General features: G+C 40.6%; 2 protein-coding genes and 1 long non-coding RNA gene across 3 annotated transcripts in view; 1 reads left to right on the plus strand and 2 right to left on the minus strand.

Moving 5' to 3' along the window:
• Window positions 1-17712, plus strand: part of LOC113051287 (uncharacterized) — a 34629-nt gene extending 16917 nt beyond the window's left edge. The window contains exon 3 of the long non-coding RNA XR_003276881.1: window positions 17210-17712. This is a non-coding gene — a long non-coding RNA (uncharacterized LOC113051287). The remainder of the gene's footprint in view (window positions 1-17209) is intronic.
• Window positions 11741-13286, minus strand: LOC113051279 (histone H2B-like). The gene has a single exon (XM_026214881.1). It carries the CDS (start codon window positions 12537-12539, stop codon window positions 12165-12167), a length of 375 nt encoding a protein of 124 aa, XP_026070666.1. The 5' UTR covers window positions 12540-13286; the 3' UTR covers window positions 11741-12164.
• On the minus strand, window positions 13327-13986 carry LOC113051282 (histone H4-like). The gene has a single exon (XM_026214883.1). It carries the CDS (start codon window positions 13636-13638, stop codon window positions 13327-13329), a length of 312 nt encoding a protein of 103 aa, XP_026070668.1. The 5' UTR covers window positions 13639-13986.
• Window positions 17713-22859: the final 5147 nt, after the last annotated feature.

Raw genomic sequence — 22859 nt, forward strand, 5'->3', positions numbered from 1 at the left:
TTCCTTCGTCTGTGTGTAGTGGTTCTTGAAGCACTTCTCTTTATTAATGTGCTTGGACACAGAGCTCTGTGAACAGCCAGCCTCTTTTGCAATGACCTTTTGTGTCTCGTCCTCCTTGTGCAAGGTGTCAATGGTCATCTTTTGAAACATCGGTCAAGTCAGCAGTCTTCCCCATGATTGTGTCGCCTACAGAACTAGACTGAGAGACAATTTAAAGTGATGTGACATACAGCCAAGCATGGTTTCCCATACTCAGAATTGGTGCAAAGTGCACACCCGGAGCAGTCGGTAAACTGGGCATCATTTAAGCTGCGGCGCCCGGGAACAGTTGGGTGTTCGGTGACTTGCTCAAGAGCACCTAAGTCATGTACTGCCGGCCCCAAACTCGAACCCACAAACCTACTTTGCACGACTTTGCAGGTGTTTTGAGTTAATTATCTGATTAGAGTGTGGCACCAGGTGTCTTCAATATTGAACCTTTTCACAATATTCTAACTTTCTGACATACTGAATATGGGATTTTCCTTAGCTGTCAGTTATATCAAAATTCAAAGAAATAAACATTTGAAATATATCAGTCTGTTTGTAATGAACTTTTTGAATGGAATTAGCAAATGTGTTAAGTCATAAAACAACAGTTTTAAAATTACAAATGTTACTGATTTAAATTTAAATAATTAAGTATAATAATTATTAAAATCATAAAATAGGCCTAAAGCCTAAAGGTGTGCTAATATAATGTCTATTGTCTAGCATGGCCGACACCTGTATTGAGCTGTTGTCTGCCTCGTCCATATGTTTGCATGTAGGCTATCATACACTCCAGATTGCTTCCATCTAGTCAGACTTGTCCATCATTATCGCATTTATTAATAGGCTAGAAAATAAACATGAATGTTGTTGAGCAATCACACACATTTTGTTGTCAAAATGTAGGCCTATTATAGATCATATTCAGACATTCAGATAATATATGCAGCCCGTTGAAACGTGTTATCTATAAATATAGTATTTTTTGCTTGTGTGACCTTCTGTATTTAGGCTACATTATTGACACATTATAAGAGCAATTTTATTATTTCACCCAGGTGATTCCCCAAGAGCTGTGGATATTACTCTGAAGCTTACCAAAATGATAGCAAAGGACTTGCAACCTGTCTCTATAGTTGAGGATGAGGGTTTTAGGGATTTTGTTCATACCCTCGATCCACGCTACAAGATTTCACGTAGGTAAAGTTTAATGACGGGGAAAATACCAGCATTGTATGAAGAGTGCCACTCAAAAGTGAAACGATCTCTGGAGGATACAAACAGTGCTGTAATTACAACAGACGTGGACATCAAGAACCACAGAGTCCCACTTAACTGTCTCATGCCATATTATTGATGGAAACTGGCAAATGCAAGCATATGTCTTGGAGACCTGTAGTTTTTCAGGACAACACACCGCTGACAACATTTGTTCAGAATTGAAAAGAATCACTGATGAATGGGGTATATCAGACAAAGTTCAGGCCGTAATCACAGATAATGGTGCCAACATGCTGCCGTGCACAGAGCCGGGTGGAAACATTATCCATGCTTTGCACTCACCTTAAATTTAGTGGTGAAAGACTCCATTAAGGCTCTCCCTGGTCTTCTGGACATCCAACACAGTAACCTTCTTTCACCACAGCACAAGAGCAGCAGAGATGCTCAAAGAAATTCAACAACAACATAATTTTCCAGAGCATAAACTGATTCAATCAGTGGAAACAAGGTGGAATTCAGTGTTTCTACATGTTTGAGAGACTGCATGAGCAGAAGGATGTGCTGACCACTGTGCTCCGTCTGCTTGGAAAGAGCTCACGGTGCCTAAGCGAGGAAGATTGGTCATTGATAAGTCTCTCCATTGATGCCCTGAGACCACTTGAGGAAATATCATCTGAAAAACATGTTTCAGTGTCAAAGGCGATTCCCCTGGTATCACTCCTTTTGAAATCAGCTGCATCTAATGAACGCCAGGTAACACGCTAGCTGTCAGCACAATGTCAGCGTCGTTTCAGAGGTATTGAAACCTGTTATGGTCTTGCAGTCAGCATCTACCTGAACATAAGATTTAAAAACCTTTTGTTGTTTCTCAATGAAAACCTCTGACTTCAACAGGGGACAGGTTCCAGACACGGGGCTCAGGGGAACTTAATTGCACATCTATATTTGTTCTTTAGTAATGATTGTGTGCACTTTATTTCACTTTACTTTGCTTTTAAAACCAAAAAAAAAAAGGATGTATTTTTGTTAAAAAAGGCTTTAATTTTTGTCTTCAATACATAAATAAAAATATTACCTAAAGAACTGATCATTCATTCACCTCAGAAATAATGACATACCGCTCTCCCCTACACAAAATGGAGTTAAGTGAGGTTAACCAAAGTTCGGGAGCAGGGCCACACCTCAAACAATCACCTGACTTCCAAACCTCCACATATACCGGTCCACCTCGTACCGCTCTGCTAGTCTCGTTCTCTCGAAGGTCAGGTGTAGTTGCCTGGTCTGAACGGCGCGCTGTTTGATTCATCGTCACTGACCTCTCATCATTCTGATCACAGTCTCTTTCAGAGCGTTCGCGTTCGATCATCCACATTCTGGGCCTCAAGCGCCCACTCACACACTCATCTCAGGCGGATCCTGAGCCCAACCTCCTTGCTCTCCGTCAGTGCCATCTTCATTAGCGCGGTGAACGCCCGAACTGAATTCCCGCTCCCGTCGCGGCCGCTCTCTCACGCTTCCTCAGCGCTCTCATTGCACGTCTTCTAGAATCCAGAGCCGAGGTCAACTGAACCACGGGTTGCCTTCAACACGCTCTTAAATCCAAGGTATCCAGTTCAATCGTGCAGATAACAAACAGTTATTTCAACTATATTTAGTTCAATTAAAATCTCTCTTCTCTCTGTTCACATTTCGTTCATAAATCTTCTCACAAACATCCTTTCATCCCAACATCCATTCCTATACCCTTCCTTCAGCTGATTAAAGCAATACGGCTCACAGCCCAAAGACATGCAGGCTGGTCAAATTGAACAGTCTAAATTGTTCCCCCCTTGACTTGTCTGTATTAAAGACTTGTGCACGGATTGATTTTATGTATTAACTGATTTCGCCATGACATATAGCCTCATATGCTGGTATGGCTTAATAAGTAATAGAAACTGCTCGTTATTGTGTGGTTGACGGACCGTTTATCAGTTTGGGCCAGTGCAGTGCGAGTCGATCGTGATCATGCGACGCTGTTACTACACAGCGCTAATAAGAGATCCAGTACAGAAAGCATTTGAATTTGCCACAGAAGTAATAACATCGCTGTGAGTTCTAGAGAGAAACATTCACATTTCTCCGTTATTAACGGATCAAACAGTGCGTGGAAACCAGGAAGAAACATTGTGCCGTGAATAAACTATCCAGTGTCAAGATCTGCAACATTCACCATGGATTTACTGTAGTAACTCTAACCGAACTCTGAAAGTTTAGCAGGAATAGTAGGCTATAATGCCTTCAAGTAGAGCTGTAGTCAAGTCCGGCTTTGTCGAGTCCAAGTCAAGTCCAAGTCCAGGACTAGTCGAGACCGAGTCAAGACCGAGTCCAAAGAGGTTCGAGTCCAAGTCAAGTCCAAGTCCAAAAGTTTCGAGTCCAAGTCCAAGACCAAGTCCAAATGAAAGAAAAAAGGGTCCTCTTCAAGACCACATACTTAACTACTGATAATGTTTGTGATGCGAGAGAAAGCATATCTCCTATTCTAAGAAAATCATTTTACATTATTATTTGTAATGATCAAAAAGCATGTGCAAAGTAACAACTCTGTAGGACAGGGGTCTCCAAACTACATCCTGGATGGCCAATGTCCTGAAAAGTTTAACTCCAACTGGCCTTAAAACACCTGGAAGATTAGTGTGTCTAGTAAGAGCTTGAGTGTGTATAATTAGGGTTAAAGCTAACAGGGGCGTTGAACAAGATCCTGGGCCCTATGCATAGGCAGTCCTGATGGGCCCCCATGGCCCCCACCCATGAAAATATCCAGGTAAAAAAATATATATTTCAGATTCATACTTTTCAAGGGCCTTCTCTTCCTTTGGGGCCCTGGTAATGAGTACTGGTTTTACCCCCAGTCCGACCCTGGGAGCTAAACTTGGATAAAAAAACAAAGTTTGGAACTGTAAGGTCAAATAATTTTTATGTACTTTATTTTTTGTTGACATTATATCTGTGGTCAAAAATGTATATGACGATGCCTAATTGGCACAGTGCACAGACACACGCAAAGCTCGGGATATGACAAATGCGCGCAGCAAGGCTAGAATGGATACGTTTGGATCTACTGGACATGCGCACATAAATACAGCGAAATTTTTGTCATACTGTACTAGGGCTTGCATAGACTAGTCGAGCTCTGTCGGAAACAATCGACTACTCCAGCATGCATTAACCATAATGCATACAAAGTGTTTGCAAGTACGACGTGAATTTTAGAATTACAATATTGCGTGGAGCTGTTACTCTATGACCTTATCTATGTTGCATGTAAAAATAAAATATGTAATGTAATAATTAGGGTTGTGCCTGAAGCCGAATACCTTATTCGGAATGGCACGGATAATGGCTTAAAAAACGAATAACGCTCAAGGAATAATTCTGCCTGAATACTCGGCTAAAGCTGACAGAGTCTGGTGTTTGCTAGATAACAGGTGAGCCAGGGGATCAGCGCCAGAAGTGAATGAATGTAAACTTTATGAGTGAAAAGAGCGCAAATCAAACACCGCATTGTTGTCGCCTCTCTGCGCATCTCTCAGAAATCAGAGCGTTGCAAGAGTAATTTTGCGTCTCAGTCTCTCAAAAACCAAATCAGTTCTCTCTCAAGAGTAGGCTAATAATCAGTTTCGATACGGATACATTGTCTACTCGTCCTACATGTTTGCTTCTTTACCTTTTGCTGGTTTGCGCGGAACACACACATCTGTTTAGTGAAGTTCATTAACATTAAGACTCGCTCAAAGTGTTCTGCGTAATGAGAATGTGTGCATTGAATGGATTCAGTCGTGTTCAAATGATCACTAAACGTTTGTCATGACATCTCTCTGCTTGCATGATAAATATTATTTTAGAAATTCATCATTATTTCAGTTTAACACGACATACTTGTTCAGTGATAACTACGAAAAAATTCATAACAGTCTTATCAATTAACTGTACGATGTTGTATCCGAATGCAGATAGGAAAAATTTTGTGATTGTTACAGATACAAATACTGGCTGTTACATGAAAATGTAAATATGTAATGTCATATATAAAGTTTTTAAAATTTACATATGTAATTGTTGCATAAGGCTATACATTAATACGCGTTTATTGATAAAAAAAAAGAGGCTATCTAGGCTATCAAAGGCTATCTAGGTGTAGACGTAAATAAAACACAATCTAACAGGTAGAAAATTAAATTAGAAACATCTCAACTTTTCAGGTCGCAGTAAGTGCACCACTGGTCATGCACATCCTTTCCCGGAACAATACTGAAAGCTAAGGCAAGATGGAGAAACAGATGATCATAGTTGTACAAGGATAGCCATTTTTTAAATGAATCTATTAGCAGAGCTACTGAAATGGATGTTTAGTGCTGGAATTCCATTTATTCTTTGCTGAAACTTCTGCGTCATCATGGAGAGCGGGTCATGGTTGCCCAGCAACAGCAGACGCCACTGGAGCGCAAGCGCAGGCTACAGAGTGCTTTGGAAAAAAGGAGAGCGGCGCGACAAGCGTTTTCCACACGTTTTCAGTCGCGACATCATGCAAATGTGGTTTTGTTTTGAAGTAGAAATTTTTTATTTTTTTGCTGGACTCGGTCGAGACCAACTAGAAGACTTGGCGAGTCCAATGGCCAAGTCCGAGACAAGTCCGAGTGCAAATTCAACGAGTCCGAGACAAGTCAGAGACGACAGAAAAATGTCTCGAGTCCGGACTCGAGTCCAAGACCGGACTCGAGTACTACAGCCCTACCTTCAAGTAACATTACGTCTGTTTTATTTTGACATGAATACAATTGCTGCTCTTAAATGATAATCTGAAATAAAATAAAGCTTGGTTTATAACTACTACAATTTCATTTTTTTCCAAGAAGCTGTTTTGTTTTATATGCTCATAAGAAGAATCAATTATAGCTCCAGTATTACTCAAAAGTAAAAAATATCACACTTTATTATGTTAGTTTTAATATATAAAAAAAAAAAAAGAAATCAAGGAAATTTCTCTGGCATTTCTTTCTTTTTGCTGTATCGAACCGAATATTAGTGCTGGGAAAAAAATTAATTGCATCCAAAATAAAAGTTTGTGTTTGCATAAAATATGTGTGTGAACTATGTATAATTATTTTGTATATAAATACACGCATATGCATGTATTAATTTTTTTTTTTTTTGCATGTATATATACATTTATACATAATTTGTATTATATATATAAATATAAATAATTTATATATAAATAAGTAAAAATATTAAATATATACATGAATATGTGTGTATTTATATACAAAATAATTATACACAGTACACACATATATATATTATGCAAACACAATCTTTTATTTTGGATGCGATTAATTTTTTCCCAGCGCTAATATATATATATATATATATATATATATATATATATATATATATATATATATATATATATATATATATATATATATATATATATATATATATATGGGGGGGGTCACGGATTGTTAAATACGTACCTAGGGGGGGCCCCAAGGAAAAACCACTGTTCTATACTGTTGCTGTCGAAAAATGGAGCGCAGCTGGAGGAAAACAAAACTAGAGGTATTTCGTATTGCTTGGCGGGAAAGTAGCATATCCTACAGAAAAGCATTAAAAACTGCTAGATCTGATTACTTTTCTTCTCTTTTAGAAGAAAACAAACATAACCCCAGGTATTTATTCAATACAGTGGCTAAATTAACGAAAAATAAAGCCTCAACAAGTGTTGACATTTCCCAAAACCACAGCAGTAATGACTTTATGAACTACTTTACTTCTAAAATCGATACTATTAGAGATAAAATTGCAACCATTCAGCCGTCAGCTACAGTATCACATCAGACAGTGCACTATAGACCCCCTGAGGAACAGTTCCACTCATTCTCTACTATAGGAGAGGAAGAATTGTATAAACTTGTTAAATCATCTAAACTTACAACATGTATGTTAGACCCTATACCATCTAAGCTCTTAAAAGAGGTGCTTCCAGAAGTCATAGGTCCTCTTCTGACTATTATTAATTCCTCATTGTCATTAGGATATGTCCCCAAAACCTTCAAACTGGCTGTTATTAAGCCTCTCATAAAAAAGCCACAACTTGACCCCAGAGAACTAGTTAATTATAGACCAATCTCGAATCTCCCTTTTCTGTCCAAGATACTAGAAAAGGTGGTATCCTCACAATTATATTCCTTCTTAGAGAAAAATGGTATATGTGAGGATTTCCAGTCAGGATTTAGACCATATCATAGTACTGAGACTGCTCTCCTTAGAGTTACAAATGATCTGCTCTTATCATCTGATCGTGGGTGTATCTCTCTATTAGTTTTATTGGATCTTAGTGCTGCGTTTGACACAATTGACCACAACATTCTTTTGCATAGACTTGAACACTTTGTTGGCATCAGTGGAAGTGCATTAGCATGGTTTAAATCATACTTATATGACCGCCATCAGTTCGTAGCAGTGAATGAAGATGTATCATATCGATCACAAGTGCAGTATGGAGTACCTCAAGGCTCAGTTCTAGGGCCGCTACTCTTCACGCTTTATATGTTACCCTTGGGAGATATCATCAGGAAACATGGTGTTAGCTTTCACTGTTATGCTGATGATACGCAGCTCTATATTTCCTCGCAGCCCGGTGAAACACACCAATTTGAAAAACTAATGGAATGCATAGTCGATATAAAAAATTGGATGACGAGTAATTTCTTACTGCTAAATTCAGAAAAAAACAGAGGTGTTAATCATAGGGCCTAAAAACTCTACTTGTAATAACCTAGAACACTGTCTAAGACTTGATGGTTGCTCTGTCAATTCTTCGTCATCAGTTAGGAACCTAGGTGTGCTACTTGATCGCAATGTTTCCTTAGAAAGCCACGTTTCTAGCATTTGTAAAACTGCATTTTTCCATCTCAAAAATATTTTTAAATTACGGCCTATGCTCTCAATGTCAAATGCAGAAATGTTAATCCATGCATTTATGACTTCAAGGTTGGACTATTGTAATGCTTTATTGGGTGGTTGTTCTGCACGCTTGGTAAACAAACTACAGCTAGTCCAAAATGCAGCAGCAAGAGTTCTTACTAGAACCAGGAAGTATGACCATATTAGCCCGGTCCTGTCCACACTGCACTGGCTCCCTATCAAACATCGTATAGATTTTAAAATATTGCTTATTACTTATAAAGCCCTGAATGGTTTAGCACCTCAGTATTTGAATGAGCTCCTTTTACATTATACTCCTCTACGTCCGCTACGTTCTCAAAACTCAGGCAATTTGATAATACCTAGAATATCAAAATCAACTGCGGGCGGCAGATCCTTTTCCTATTTGGCGCCTAAACTCTGGAATAACCTACCTAACATTGTTCGGGAGGCAGACACACTCTTGCAGTTTAAATCTAGATTAAAGACCCATCTCTTTAACCTGGCATACACATAACATACTAATATGCTTTTAATATCCAAATCCGTTAAAGGATTTTTAGGCTGCATTAATTAGGTAAACTGGAACCGGAACAATTCACATAACACCGTACTTTCTACATCATTAGAAGAATGGCATCTACGCTAATATTTGTCTGTTTCTCTCTTGTTCCGAGGTCACCGTGGCCACCAGATCCAGTCTGTGTCCAGATCAGAGGGTCACTGCAGTCACCCGGATCCAGGACGTATCCAGACCAGATGGTGGATCAGCACCTAGAAAGGACCTCTACTGCCCTGAAAGACAGCGGAGACCAGGACAACTAGAGCCCCAGATACAGATCCCCTGTAAAGACCTTGTCTCAGAGGACCACCAGGACAAGACCACAGGAAACAGATGATTCTTCTGCACAATCTGACTTTGCTGCAGCCTGGAATTGAACTACTGGTTTCGTCTGGTCAGAGGAGAACTGACCCCAACTGAGCCTGGTTTCTCCCAAGGTTTTTTTTCCATTCTGTCACCGATGGAGTTTCGGTTCCTTGCCGCTGTCGCCTCTGGCTTGCTTAGTTGGGGTCACTTCATCTACAGCGATATCATTGACTTGATTGCAAATTAAAACAGACACTATTTCAACTGAACAGAGATGACATAACTAAATTCAATGATGAACTGCCTTTAACTATCATTTTGCATTATTGAGACACTGTTTTCCAAATGAATGTTGTTCAGTGCTTTGGCGCAATGTATTTTGTTTAAAGCACTATATAAATAAAGGTGATTGATTGATTGATTGATTGCTCACACAGACCAACCAGTCTCTTTCAACCTCCAATTCTATTTCCAATCCTCTTTACATTTCAACCCCTCTCTTCATCTTGCAACACACCCCACTCACAAACATCCTTTCATCCCAACATCCCTTCTTCCACCCTTCCTCTCTCCCTACCTTCCCTACCTCCTCCCCTCTCCTATCCTCTCTTCCCAACAACCCTTCTTCCACCCTTCCTGTCTCCCTACCTTCCCTACCTCCTCCCCTCTCCTATCCTCTCATCCCAACATCCCTTCTTCCACCCTTCCTCTCTCCCTACCTTCCCTACCTCCTCCCCCCTCCTATCCTCTCTTCCCAACATCCCTTCTTCCACCCTTCCTCTCTCCCTACCTTCCCTACCTCCTCCCCCCTCCTATCCTCTCTTCCCAACATCCAATCTTCCACCCTTCCTCTCTCCCTACCTTCCCTACCTCCTCCCCCTCCTATCCTCTCTTCCCAACAACCCTTCTTCCACCCTTCCTCTCTCCCTACCTTCCCTACCTCCTCCCCTCTCCTATCCTCTCTTCCCAACATCCATTCTTCCACCCTTCCTCTCTCCCTACCTTCCCTACCTCCTCCCCCTCCTATCCTCTCTTCCCAACAAGCCTTCTTCCACCCTTCCTCTCTCCCTACCTTCCCTACCTCCTCCCCTCTCCTATCCTCTCTTCCCAACATCCATTCTTCCACCCTTCCTCTCTCCCTACCTTCCCTACCGCCTCCCCCTCCCATACCCTCTCATCCTCAACCCCTCCCCCACTCAAGACATCCTTTCATCCCATCATCCTTTCTTCAGCCACTGTCAGGGCCGCCTCTTTTCTACAGGCGCCTCCACACCTGTGCATTCCGTGATGGAGCCATGTGAGAAACTCCTGCTTTCATAACCCTTTGATACCAGCAGACTAACTTGCAAAGCACCTCCGCACTCCTATCAAGAACCTGACATAGTCGACAGGCCACTAGCTAGAAGAGCTGTATACAGATGCAATACCCTAAGTAGACTTCAGCAGTTAATATGGTGGTTGCTCGGTTGATTCTGAACAGCCTCCGGAATTCAGTTCCTACAATTCACAGTCAAGAGCAGTCTCCACAGCATTATGAAATGTGTCCCATAATAATAATATAACATCCTTGGGGGTTTGAATAGTCTGATTCTACTCATCTGCACAGACGATCCAGTAGAAATTGGAAACATAAACAAGGGACGATTATGTTTAGCAGTTATGCAATTCATGCATAGGCCGACTAAATCTACTCAACAACAACTCCTCCTCCGAGCGACTCCTATACCAAGACTCCTTAATCTCGTAAACCGACTCTCGTCTCGTTTCCCATTCCAGAAATTAGGCTTGGCTCCGGAATAAACATGCATCTCTCGCCGGTCATACAACTGACCAAACACCAAATAGGCTTCCCAAGAAGCCATTCTTAATCGCTTTGCTCCAAGCATGATCTTCACGATACCTCTCCGGCCGGAACTGTCTCAAAGCTTCCTTCCCATCAACCGACCCACTGTACATCTTCAACTTAACATCTCACTCTCATTCCTTCCTCAGATCCCCACGTGCATTTAAACCTACTTGAGGGATCAACTATTCCTTCGAATAACCACTGGCTGTGATTGCCGAGCTTCTCTCTTTCCAACACATTCATATTTAAAGGCTTTCGAAAAACAGAAACCCACATTAACCATCTAACGCTTGAACTAATCAGCCTCTGCATCCTCTCCATATGAACAGGCATACTGAGCTCACGTATCTCAACTCTTCCCAACTTTGGGGGTCCTCATTGTCTGGCCTAAATATATGCTAGAGACGGTACCCCCACCCTGAGTCTCCCTGAGCCATCAATTCAAGATGCCCTGATCAACCTGACCATCATCCCACTCCCTCAACCCCTTCATCCTCTTTCTACTCTTCCCCAGTTGCATAGCTGGTTTGTGGTAAGGTCCTAGCTAGTGAAATGGAGTTAATTGAGGTTAACTAAAGTTCGGGAGCAGGGCCACGCCCCAAACAATCACCTGACTTCCAAACCTCCACATATACTGGGCCACCTCATACCGCTTTGCTAGTCTCGTTCTCTCGAACCCACCTTTCCCTCCCTTTCTCATCCATTCAGCCAACCTTATCCCACATTATATTTCTATCAGGTTGTATCAGGGGGTCCTCATTGTCTGGCCTAAATATACGCTAGAGACGGTACCCCCACCCTGAGTCTCCCTGAGCCATCAATTCAAGATGCCCTGATCAACCTGACCATCATCCCATTCCCTCGACCCCTTCATCCTCTTTCTACTCTTCCCCAGTTGCATAGCTGGTTTGTGGCGTGGTCCTAGCTAGTGAAAGTAAGTAAAATGTATCGTATTGGTATTGACAAAAATGACCCTATATTTAATTGGTATCATTGATACCAAATTTTGGAGTATCACCCACCAATAACTTAAAATACGTAAAGAGTTAAACAGTATTGGTTATGCGCTGTAACCGCTCATCATATCTTTATATTTCGATAAAACGCTTAACCTCTACAAGATTTAAAATTTGAACCATACACGCTGTGAGCCTTAACTCCATTCAATGGTCAAAAACTTTTATTGAGAAGTTTTGTGGCTCTTGTGTTGTGTTGAGCTGCAGAGTTGCTCTACTTGGAGCTGGTGTACTTGGTGACAGCCTTGGTGCCCTCGGACACGGCGTGTTTGGCCAGCTCCCCGGGCAGCAGCAGACGCACGGCGGTCTGGATCTCTCGGGAAGTGATGGTGGAACGCTTGTTGTAGTGAGCGAGACGAGACGACTCACCGGCGATGCGCTCAAAGATGTCGTTGACGAAAGAGTTCATGATGCCCAAGGCCTTCGAAGAGATCCCGGTGTCAGGATGAACCTGCTTCAGCACTTTGTACACGTAGATAGCGTAGCTCTCCTTCCTGGACTTCCTGCGCTTCTTTCCTCCTTTCGAGGCGCTCTTAGTGACGGCCTTCTTGGAGCCTTTCTTCGGTGTGGACTTCGCTGGTTCAGGCATGATGCTGCTGGAGATCAAAACCTCATGACACAATGATGAGAAAGAGAAGGACAGGGATTTATTGACGGGTCTATGCTAATTATCAGAGAGACAGGGAAGCTTCTGATGGCGTGTTTTCATTTGTCAAACCCACGAACTCGTGTTTAATTGGACAACTCGAAGAATAACGGCTGGAACGAGGACCAATCACATGCGGCTAGATTATAACTCCGCCCACCGCTCCATGTTTGACCAACACCCCCCATCGACTCGTTTCTTTTGTTTCAGTTCCCGCTCTTTTTGTTTCTATACAATGAAATCAGTCTCAAATATCACACAGTATATCAAACTGTGTAATTTGTACAATTCCTTATTAACTCATTAAGAGAATTAGACCGTTTTATTCTCTGTTCTGCCAATTTAACTTCATCTCAAACTTGAATCACAAAAAAAGACTAAACAAGCAAATGGAAATGCCAAATGAAAGATTTTCATTACCAGACCTCTTACAGCAATATGTAACACAGCTCCAATTTAGAAAAATCTAATAAAATTGCAAAAATATATTTTTGCTCAGTATGTTTATACACGACAAATTTGTTTTGGTGACAGTAGCTTGCACAGAACAAAGACGGTGATACAGCACAAATAAAAATAGACAAACTACATAACAGTTGCATATAAAATATGCTTAAAATTCTCTGCGAATTATACAAACCAGCATTAAACTTCAGTGTACTTAAACTTTGTCTCTTTAAGTGAGAGGGTGGGTGGCTCTTAAAAGAGCCGTTGGGTTTGTGGTTGTCTTTTATCCTCCGAAGCCGTACAAGGTGCGTCCCTGTCGTTTGAGCGCGTACACAACGTCCATGGCGGTGACGGTCTTTCTCTTGGCGTGCTCGGTGTAGGTGACGGCGTCGCGGATGACGTTCTCCAGGAACACCTTCAGCACACCGCGGGTCTCCTCGTAGATCAGACCGGAGATGCGATTGACTCCGCCGCGGCGAGCTAGACGACGAATGGCGGGTTTGGTGATTCCCTGGATGTTATCGCGAAGCACTTTACAGTGACGCTTAGCACCTCCTTTCCCGAGTCCTTTACCACCTTTGCCTCTTCCAGACATGATGAAGACGTTGCTTGTTTCAGTCGAGCGATGAAAACGAGTAAGAGATGAGCAGTCTTTACATCTGCTTACAGGACCTGACTGAAACCAGTGCGCGTTACATGACGGTTCCCTCTTCACTAGTTAGAGCAGGAAACTGGAGTAGCGCCTGCCTGCAAATACCGGAGGTTGCATTTCTAGGACCCTGGCTACATCACTAATTATTTTACTGTCTATGACTAATCCAGATATATTTGAAAAACTGAGTTTTCGTCTAAAAACGCTCCGCGTCCACACTATCATTTTTAAACGTTTTCCAAAAGTTGACCTGCATCATTTCCGCTAGGCGTTTATTTACTTTCCAGCTGTTTGAAACTTTGGCAAGGCTGTGGGTGAGGTTGGTTGGAAACAACTGGACTGTGAATGGAGCAACTGATGGAAGGAAGTGACGTAGACACTGGAAGTGATATGGAGGGAAAAATGTTTGATCGGGTTAAATTGTAATTGGACTAATATTACGGACGTTGTATTGTTATATAATATATTGGACGTTGGTAGAAAATAGGAAACGAAAGAAAAGTTGGGGTCCGACGTCAGGTACGGATAGTGAGAGGGATAACGGTGCAACTAGAAAGAAAAAGGAGGAATATAAAGTAATGATGAAATTTACATCTGAATCGATGAGTGCAATAAATCCGTTAAAATTAACTAAAGCACTGAAGGAAAATTTAGGAAAATTGGAAAAAAGCAATGGTGTTGAGAAGAAATTGAATGTTTCTGTTTTGCTAGATAAAAAACTGCAAAAATCAGCAATAGGGTTGAAATCCTTGATGGGTCAAAAAATGTTCTGGGCCCGGTTCCCCGATAACGATCCCTCTTAGTGCGTTAAGAAGACTCTAAAGATATATCTTACCAAAGGTGTTTATGTTCCTAAGTGTATTCCCCGAAGTGTCCCTTAGGAAGCTTCTTAGCACGCTGCCTTTTACGTCCCACGTCACAAGAGCGCTGTCCAAAGTGAGGGTGCTGAATTAGTATGCATCGATTGCTCAGGAATCGATTTTCCACTTCAAGCAAAGGTGCAACACAGCGTTAAGAAAGACAACATGTTCTATGCAAAAGATACATTCCCCAACTAGGACTAGTTTGGAAACTATTTTTTTTTTTTTTTTACTTAGGAGGAGTGTCCGTAAGTAAAAAGAGAGAGAGACCGGTGTCAGTGGTTGCTGCATCATCTTTGCATATTATTCACAATGGTAAAAGAGAGAACTGACGATGAACACTGAGCCGAGCCAGATAACGAACAATAGACTGACTCGTTCACGAGTGAAGAACCGTTTCTGTCAGACACGTCTGATTCGAGAACCGAGGAGCTGAAGATACTGCGCACGTGTGATTCAGCGTAAAGCAGACCGACACACAGAGCGTCTGAACCGAACTGATTCTTTTGGTGATTGATTCTGAACTGATTCTGTGCTAATGTTATAAGCGCGGGTAAACCGAAGGCTTGAATGAAGGCCAATCATCACCAATGACACCATTACGCCGAGCGCAAAAGAACCGGTGAACCGTTTTCTTCAACTGGTGTATTGAATCGAACTGGCTGAAATAACTACTGGTGATCCGAACACCGATGCAACCGGTTCGGCAACTCATTCGCGAGTCATTATCTGGCTCAGCTCGGTGTTCATCTTCAGTTCTCTCTTCACAGCAGTTCAGTCAGTGTACTGTTTGAGTAAATGAATTACTCCGGGATATTGGTTTGTTTGAACTCAGAGGGAGTGTCAGACATATTAAACAAAGTTAACAGCTTAAGTCATTTGTGGATTAATGCGTATTAGAGATGCGAACCGTTTAAAACGATTCAGTTCGATTTGGTGAACTGAATGATTCGTTCGCGAACCAGATATCCACACTGCTTTGATTTGAACTCTCTCTCACAACAGACACGGAAGAGAAGACAGTGATGAATAAAGTTGTAGTTTTTGCTATTTTTGGACCAAAATGTATTTTCAGTGCTTCAACAAATTCTAACGGACCCTCTGATGTCACATGGACTACTGTGATGATGTTTATCTTACCTTTCTGGACATGGACAGTATGCAGAACCTGATTTTACCAAATGAGACATGTTCCTGGGACAACATCGTTGTTGACCCTGGAACAACATTGTGATTAACCAATCAGATTTGAAGAACCAGTTTTTAGATTTTGTGAAGTTTACACTTAAAATCAGTGTTTGGTGCTTGTACATCAGTGTCATTCATCTATCATTTCCTCTGATTTTAGGGATTACTCATGGTTAAGGTTAGGTTTAGGTGTAGGGATATGGTTAAGAATATATTTTTGGAATAAAATGTTGTTCCAGGGTCAACAAAATATGTTGACCTAGGAACACTTCGAACTTGGCAAAATCAGGACGTGCTGGACAGTAGACCGTACACACAGATTCAATGGAGGGACTGAGAGCTCTCGGACTAAATCTAAAATATCTTAAACTGTGTTCTGAAGATAAAAGGAGGTCTTACATGTTTGAAACAACATGAGGGTGAGTTATTAATGACATTATTTTCATTTTTGGGTGAACTAACCCTTTAAAGATTACCAATAATGTTACATCTGAATATTTTCTTTAAAAGCCTAGGATATGTTGAATAATATTAATTTGTGGCTAGAATTTGTTAACGCGGCTGTTCTGATGCTTTTGATTGGTTCAAATTTGCGGTGCACTACGTCTACCAATTACATTAATCCATATCGCCGCTAAAAGCTTTAGACTACAAGCTGTCTGATAACTGCCACCATGGTTAGTGATAAGAATCCATTTCAGTGCTGGAAATTAAAAAAAAAAAAAAAAAAACTTGAGGAAGCATCTGCAGGTATGCAACAGCCTTTCTTTATTTTATAAAATAATAAAGTTTTTATTATTATTATTATTATTATTGTGAGTGTACCGAAATAAAAACAGAGCCTTTAATTGTGTATATCAAAAAGTGACGGAGTAGCTGAAAAGTGAAAAAAATAAAATAAATAAAAAGCCCCTGCTCCTGCCCATTCGATGTGGTGCGAAAAAATGTTGCACGTTCAAAGTCTAGTGTGACCGCCCCTTAATATGGAAACCTGAAAAGTGATTTAGGATTTGAATGATGACAACTAGCTGCTTTTTCATTTCGAAAAATGTATCCTATTTTTATCGAGGCTTAGAATGCTAACCTAACGTGCCACCTAGTGGACAAATCTCTTGCAACATAGAACTATCTAGTAAAACACCCCAATTGGTCATTGAGTCTAAACAATATGTTTAGAAAAAAAACACCAATGCCATGGATTTTATGACAGCTACACTGGGGAAGTCTGTTTGGATTTTGCAGTATGAAACTAGAATCTACCCTTGCTGCTGTTGGTGAGAAAATAAATATTAGGACTTACGTGTGTAATGTTTTCCCTTCACACACAAATAGTGCTACATTTTTTGCAGATTTTACTATTTTTTATTATGTAAAATAATAATAATAATATTTTTTACTACAATGTAATGATTTAGAAATTGTGTTTTATATTAAATATAACTAAAAATAACCATCTCTGTTTTTAGAGGAAACATCCAAGAACTTTATCGATGCAAGACACAACATCGAGTCGGATGTGATGGAAGATGCATCAGGGCCTAGCGTGTCACAGAAACACGTGAACCAACTGGTGTTCAACTGTGCTTTTTATTTTTGGAGCAGCCATTCTTCAAAAAATTGTTTGAGGCGATCAGTGGCGGGAAGAAAGTAATGTGCTGAAAAACTCTGATCTGTCATCTCCAAGATTATTAATGTGGACACTGTCTGCATGACAGCAGACATTTGGTCAGCACAAAACCACAGTTTCTTCGGGGTCACATGCCATTGGATGGACAGAGACACACTGGAGAGACGTTCTGCATCATTGGCATGTACACGTCTCAAAGGTCGACACACCTATGATGCAGTTGCAGCAAGACTAAATGAAATCCAAGCTGAATACAGGATTCAAGATGAAGCCAAATCCACTGTGGCAGACAATGGAAGTAATTTTGAGTCGGATGATTGGGGTGGTGTTGGCGCAGTGGATAAGATGCATGCCATTGGTCGGAGAGACCGGTTCGAATCCACTGGTTGACACCAATGTGTCCCTGAGCAAGACACTTAACCTCTAGTTGCTCCAGAGGCATGCGACCTCTGACATATATAGCAATTGTAAGTCGCTTTGGATAAAGGCGTCAGCTAAATGAATAAATGTAAATGATTGCAGTGAAGTGAGGTTTTTGTATGTCAGTTGTCTTCTTCAGGAAGATGGAGACGGAAAGCAGTTTATTTCTTGCACAGCATCAGTGCTGTGCTGCTCATATATTAAATAGAATTGCCACCAATAATATAAACAAAGCAGCATCAAATGGGCCATCATGTGAGATATACAGGAGTGCCATGGCTAAATGCTCATCTATCTGGAATAAAGCACATAGAAGTGGCCACAGAAGTGATTCAGGAGATGTGCATTTGACTGTCCCTTCTGTCACAGGATGGAGCTACAGTCAGAGATGGCAACTCTGAGAAATCTGAGGAGTCAGAGGAAAACACGGTTGTCTTTAATCAAGTCAAGTCAAATTTATTTATATAGCGCTTTAAACAAAATACATTGCGTCAAAGCAACTCAACAACATTCATTAGGAAAACAATGTGTCAATATGCAAAAATTAAAGTTAAAGGCAGTTCATCATTGAATTCAGTGATGTCATCTCTGTTCAGTTTAAATAGTGTCTGTTTTTATTTGCAATCAAGTCAATGATATCGCTGTAGATGAAGTGACCCCAACTAAGCAAGCCAGAGGCGACAGCGGCAAGGAACCGAAACTCCATCCGTGACAGAATGGAGAAAAAAACCTTGGGAGAAACCAGGCTCAGTTGGGGTCAGTTCTCCTCTGACCAGTAATGCCAAATCATCATCTGACAGAACAACTTATGATGAAGTCAGAAAATACTTAGAAGATTCAGATAACAACCTGACTATTAAGGCATTAGTTACGATACTTTTTATCAAGTACAACACCACATTGCCTTTCAGTGCTCCAGTGGAGCGTCTTTTTAGTCATGGAGGCAATCGTTTGACCTCTTCTCAAAGCCGAATGAGTGATGACCACATGGAACAGGTTTTACTGCTCCGTTACAACAAACAGCTCTGTCCCCGTGACCTGACCCAAGATGTGTGATGTGTGATGGGGACACATAACCCTACCCTAACCCTAACCCTAGTGTCCAGTGAGATCTTTGGAGGACAAACAGCACACACATACAGAGAAGTAATCCAGTGATTTCCCTAACTGCATTGATGGCTATGAGACACCAGTGTTTTTTTTTTTTTTTTTTATAACCATTTTAATAACGGTTTTATTTGTTTTGTTTTCCCCCCAGTTTGTTATCTTATAGCTTTGCAAAGAGTTGATTCCTACAACAGTATTATTATTATTTTTTTTTTTTAAATAACAATTTTAATAACTGTTTTATTGCCTTTTTGTTTTGTAATGAACTCTGGTTTTGTGATGGCTGTGCTTTGAAATGAAATTAATATGATCTTATTTCAAGTGATGAAAGATTTCTAAATTCTAGCAGTAAAGAGAGTTGAGTACTACTATAACATTAACCCTGACTGTTATAAGTGTTTGGAAATAGTTGAGTTGAAAATATATATTAGAAACTTAAAAGTAATTAAAAAGTTATAAAATGTAATCAGTTACTTTACTTTTATAAAGTACTCGAAAAGTTACAGTACTTATTACATTTTAAATAGGGTAATTTTATCCTATAACATTTCCAAAGTATCCTTCCCAACACTGCTCTCGGAGTTCATCAGAAAGATCTTTATAGTGTTTGGAAGATGAATGAAGGTTTTACGGTTGTGAAAAGACATGAGTAATTTATAACAGAATCTCCATTTTTGGGTGAATCAATCCTTTAATTATTCTAACTCCATGGTTCTCTCCAACTGGAGGGAAATAAAACAACGAAAGAAGCCGTTAAGGTATTTACTTAACTATAAAAAGGAAAGGTTGTGCACCTTGCTAGCTGACAAGTGACATTAGCATGCTAGCTACAGTTAGCTACTTGTGTCCAAGGACAAAATAAAAATGTTCAAGAGGCTTTATGAATAAATATTCAAGTATTAAACACTTTTTATTTCAAATGAGTGAACAGCATGTAAAGAAACCTAAAGGGGACATTGGATGCCCATTTTCCACAAGTTCTCAATTATCTTTTCATGAAATGTCTATAACATCCTTTAGTTCAAATTTGTCAATGGTCGTGTAAAACAGCCCCTTTTACCTTGTTAAAAACAGCTCACCCCCCTGCTCTCCCCCCACTCACCATCATGAACAGCACTGTGACTCCAGTGGAGTCATTCAGGTTCCTGGGAACCACCATCTCTCAGGACCTGAAGTGGGACATTCACATTGACTCCGTTGTGAAAAAGGCCTAACAAAGGTTGTATTTCCTTCGCCAGCTGAGGAAGTTTAACCTGCCACAGGAGCTGCTGAAACAGTTTTACTCGGCCGTCATTGAGTCTGTCCTCTGTACTTCAATAACTGTCTGGTTTGGTTCAGCAACAAAATCAGACATCAGAAGACTACAGAGAACTGTTCGTACAGCTGAAAGGATTATTGGTGCTCCCCTGCCCACCCTTCAAGACCTGTATACATCCAGAGTGAGGAAAAGGGCTCATAAAATCACTCTGGATCCCTCACATCCAAGTCACCCCATCTTTGAACGTTTGCCATCAGAGCCGCAAACACCAGAACAGCAAGGCACAAGAACAGTTTCTTCCCCCAGGCAATCTACCTCATGAACAGTTAAATGTTCCCTACTTATGCTTATAAACGTGCAATATCCTTATATGTATTTGTTCCCCCTCCATCCTAGTACATCCCTGCATCTTATTCAATCCTATTCCTTTTTTTTTTCTTCTTCATATTTTTTGTCTGTGTGTTGTCGTCTCTGTGTACTGGAAGCTTATGTCACTAAAACAAATTCCTTGCATGTGCAAGCATAATGGGCAATAAACTCTTTCTGATTCTGATTACCACAGCGAGCCGTTTTGGTGCATGTCACTTTAAATAATAATGAGTTCTGCTGACCCCGCATAGAAAAGGTGATTTATAAATAATCATTAAAAAGAAGACTTTATTTTTTCTTCTGTCTCAAAACCAACCCACAACATATTAACACACATCAGAAACACACTTACCTTAAAACGCACACACATTATAACCCGATCATGAGAAGAACAGTGCACATGACACACATCTATCAGAGTAACATGCTGTTTACACACTCTGTCGTCTCTGTTTTCTTCATCTTCCTCACACTGTTGGTCTTCAGCAGATGTTCAGAGCACAACATCATATTAATTCACTCACAACTCAAACCACCAATCAATCCATCACCAACAGCCCAGTTTTACAGCACATCCTCATTTTATTTAGCTTGAGTAAACTGAATTAAATTAATTTATATTAAAGTAAAAGGCAATGCATCTTTGTTTGTTTTGTCATCTTCAGGAGCTCAGACATGATCCTAACCAGAGATGTTGTGTCTCGGTCACTAGGTGGCGCTCTGTCCATATTTTCAGGAGAAGAGAGTGACCTGAAACAGATTTGTGTGGACACATGATGACATCCATGATGTCTCTCTATTTGTCAAAGCACAGATGGTCTTCAGTAATTATGGCCTGATTTCTCTCAGCGCTGTAGTGAAGCTGGTGACAGCACTAAAGGATAATTAATAAAACAATAAAGGTACGTTTAATTGATAAGCCTCAACTAAAACGGATCACATTTTAAAATCAATGCATCGTTCGAGTAATATGATAAACGATCAGATCTCTGTTGCCTGATTGATGAAAGGTGTTCAGATAAAGCAAAGCAAACATGTCTCGACTCTTTCTGATTAAACTACACTGATGTGAAGACTCTCATTCTTCATTTCTTACTCATTTTGTGATTCTGTGCTGTGTTTACAGCCCCGTCGGTGAGGTTTAATATTGTACAGTATGTATTTTTGCTTATATTATGACTCTGACTGCAGTTTGAGCTAATTTGGTATTTATTTTATTATATTTTCTCTAAAACATGAATTTGCTTCTGTATAATGTGTGAGAATACAAGATTCAGTCTGATCATGTGTTTCAATCAATCACCTTTATTTATATAGTGCTTTAAACAAAATACATTGCGCCAAAGCACTGAACAACATTCATTTGGAAAACAGTGTCTCAATAATGCAAAATGATAGTTAAAGGCAGTTCATCATTGAATTCATTGATGTCATCTCTGTTCAGTTGAAATAGTGTCTGTTTTAATTTGCAATCAAGTCAACGATATCGCTGTAGATGAAGTGACCCCAACTAAGCAAGCCAGAGGCGACAGCGGCAAGGAACCGAAACTCCATCGGTGACAGAATGGAGAAAAAAACCTTGGGAGAAACCAGGCTCAGTTGGGGTCAGTTCTCCTCTGACCAGACGAAACCAGTAGTTCAATTCCAGCCTGCAGCAAAGTCAGATTGTGCAGAAGAATCATCTGTTTCCTGTGGTCTTGTCCTGGTGCTCCTCTGAGACAAGGTCTTTACAGGGGATCTGTATCTGGGGCTCTAGTTGTCCTGGTCTCCGCTGTCTTTCAGGGCAGTAGAGGTCCTTTCTAGCTGCTGATCCACCATCTGGTCTGGATACGTACTGGATCCGGGTGACTGCAGTGACCCTCTGATCTGGACACAGACTGGATCTGGTGGCCACGGTGACCTCGGAACAAGAGAGAAACAGACAAATATTAGCGTAGATGCCATTCTTCTAATGATGTAGAAAGTACGGTGTTATGTGAAGTGTTCCGGTTCCAGTTTACCTAATTAATGCAGCCTAAAAATCCTTTAACGGATTTGGATATTAAAAGCATATTAGTATGTTATGTGTATGCCAGGTTAAAGAGATGGGTCTTTAATCTAGATTTAAACTGCAAGAGTGTGTCTGCCTCCTGAACAATGTTAGGTAGGTTATTCCAGAGTTTAGGCGCCAAATAGGAAAAGGATCTGCCGCCCGCAGTTGATTTTGATATTCTAGGTATTATCAAATTGCCTGAGTTTTGAGAACGTAGCGGACGTAGAGGAGTATAATGTAAAAGGAGCTCATTCAAATACTGAGGTGCTAAACCATTCAGGGCTTTATAAGTAATAAGCAATA

Source organism: Carassius auratus, chromosome 32 (assembly GCF_003368295.1).
Source record: "Carassius auratus strain Wakin chromosome 32, ASM336829v1, whole genome shotgun sequence".
Lineage (NCBI taxonomy): Eukaryota > Metazoa > Chordata > Actinopteri > Cypriniformes > Cyprinidae > Carassius > Carassius auratus.

Excerpts from the sequence above, each read along its gene's own strand:
- LOC113051279 (XM_026214881.1), bottom strand. The coding sequence starts at position 12,539 with ATGCCTGAACCAGCGAAGTCCACACCGAAGAAAGGCTCCAAGAAGGCC.
- LOC113051282 (XM_026214883.1), bottom strand. The coding sequence starts at position 13,638 with ATGTCTGGAAGAGGCAAAGGTGGTAAAGGACTCGGGAAAGGAGGTGCT.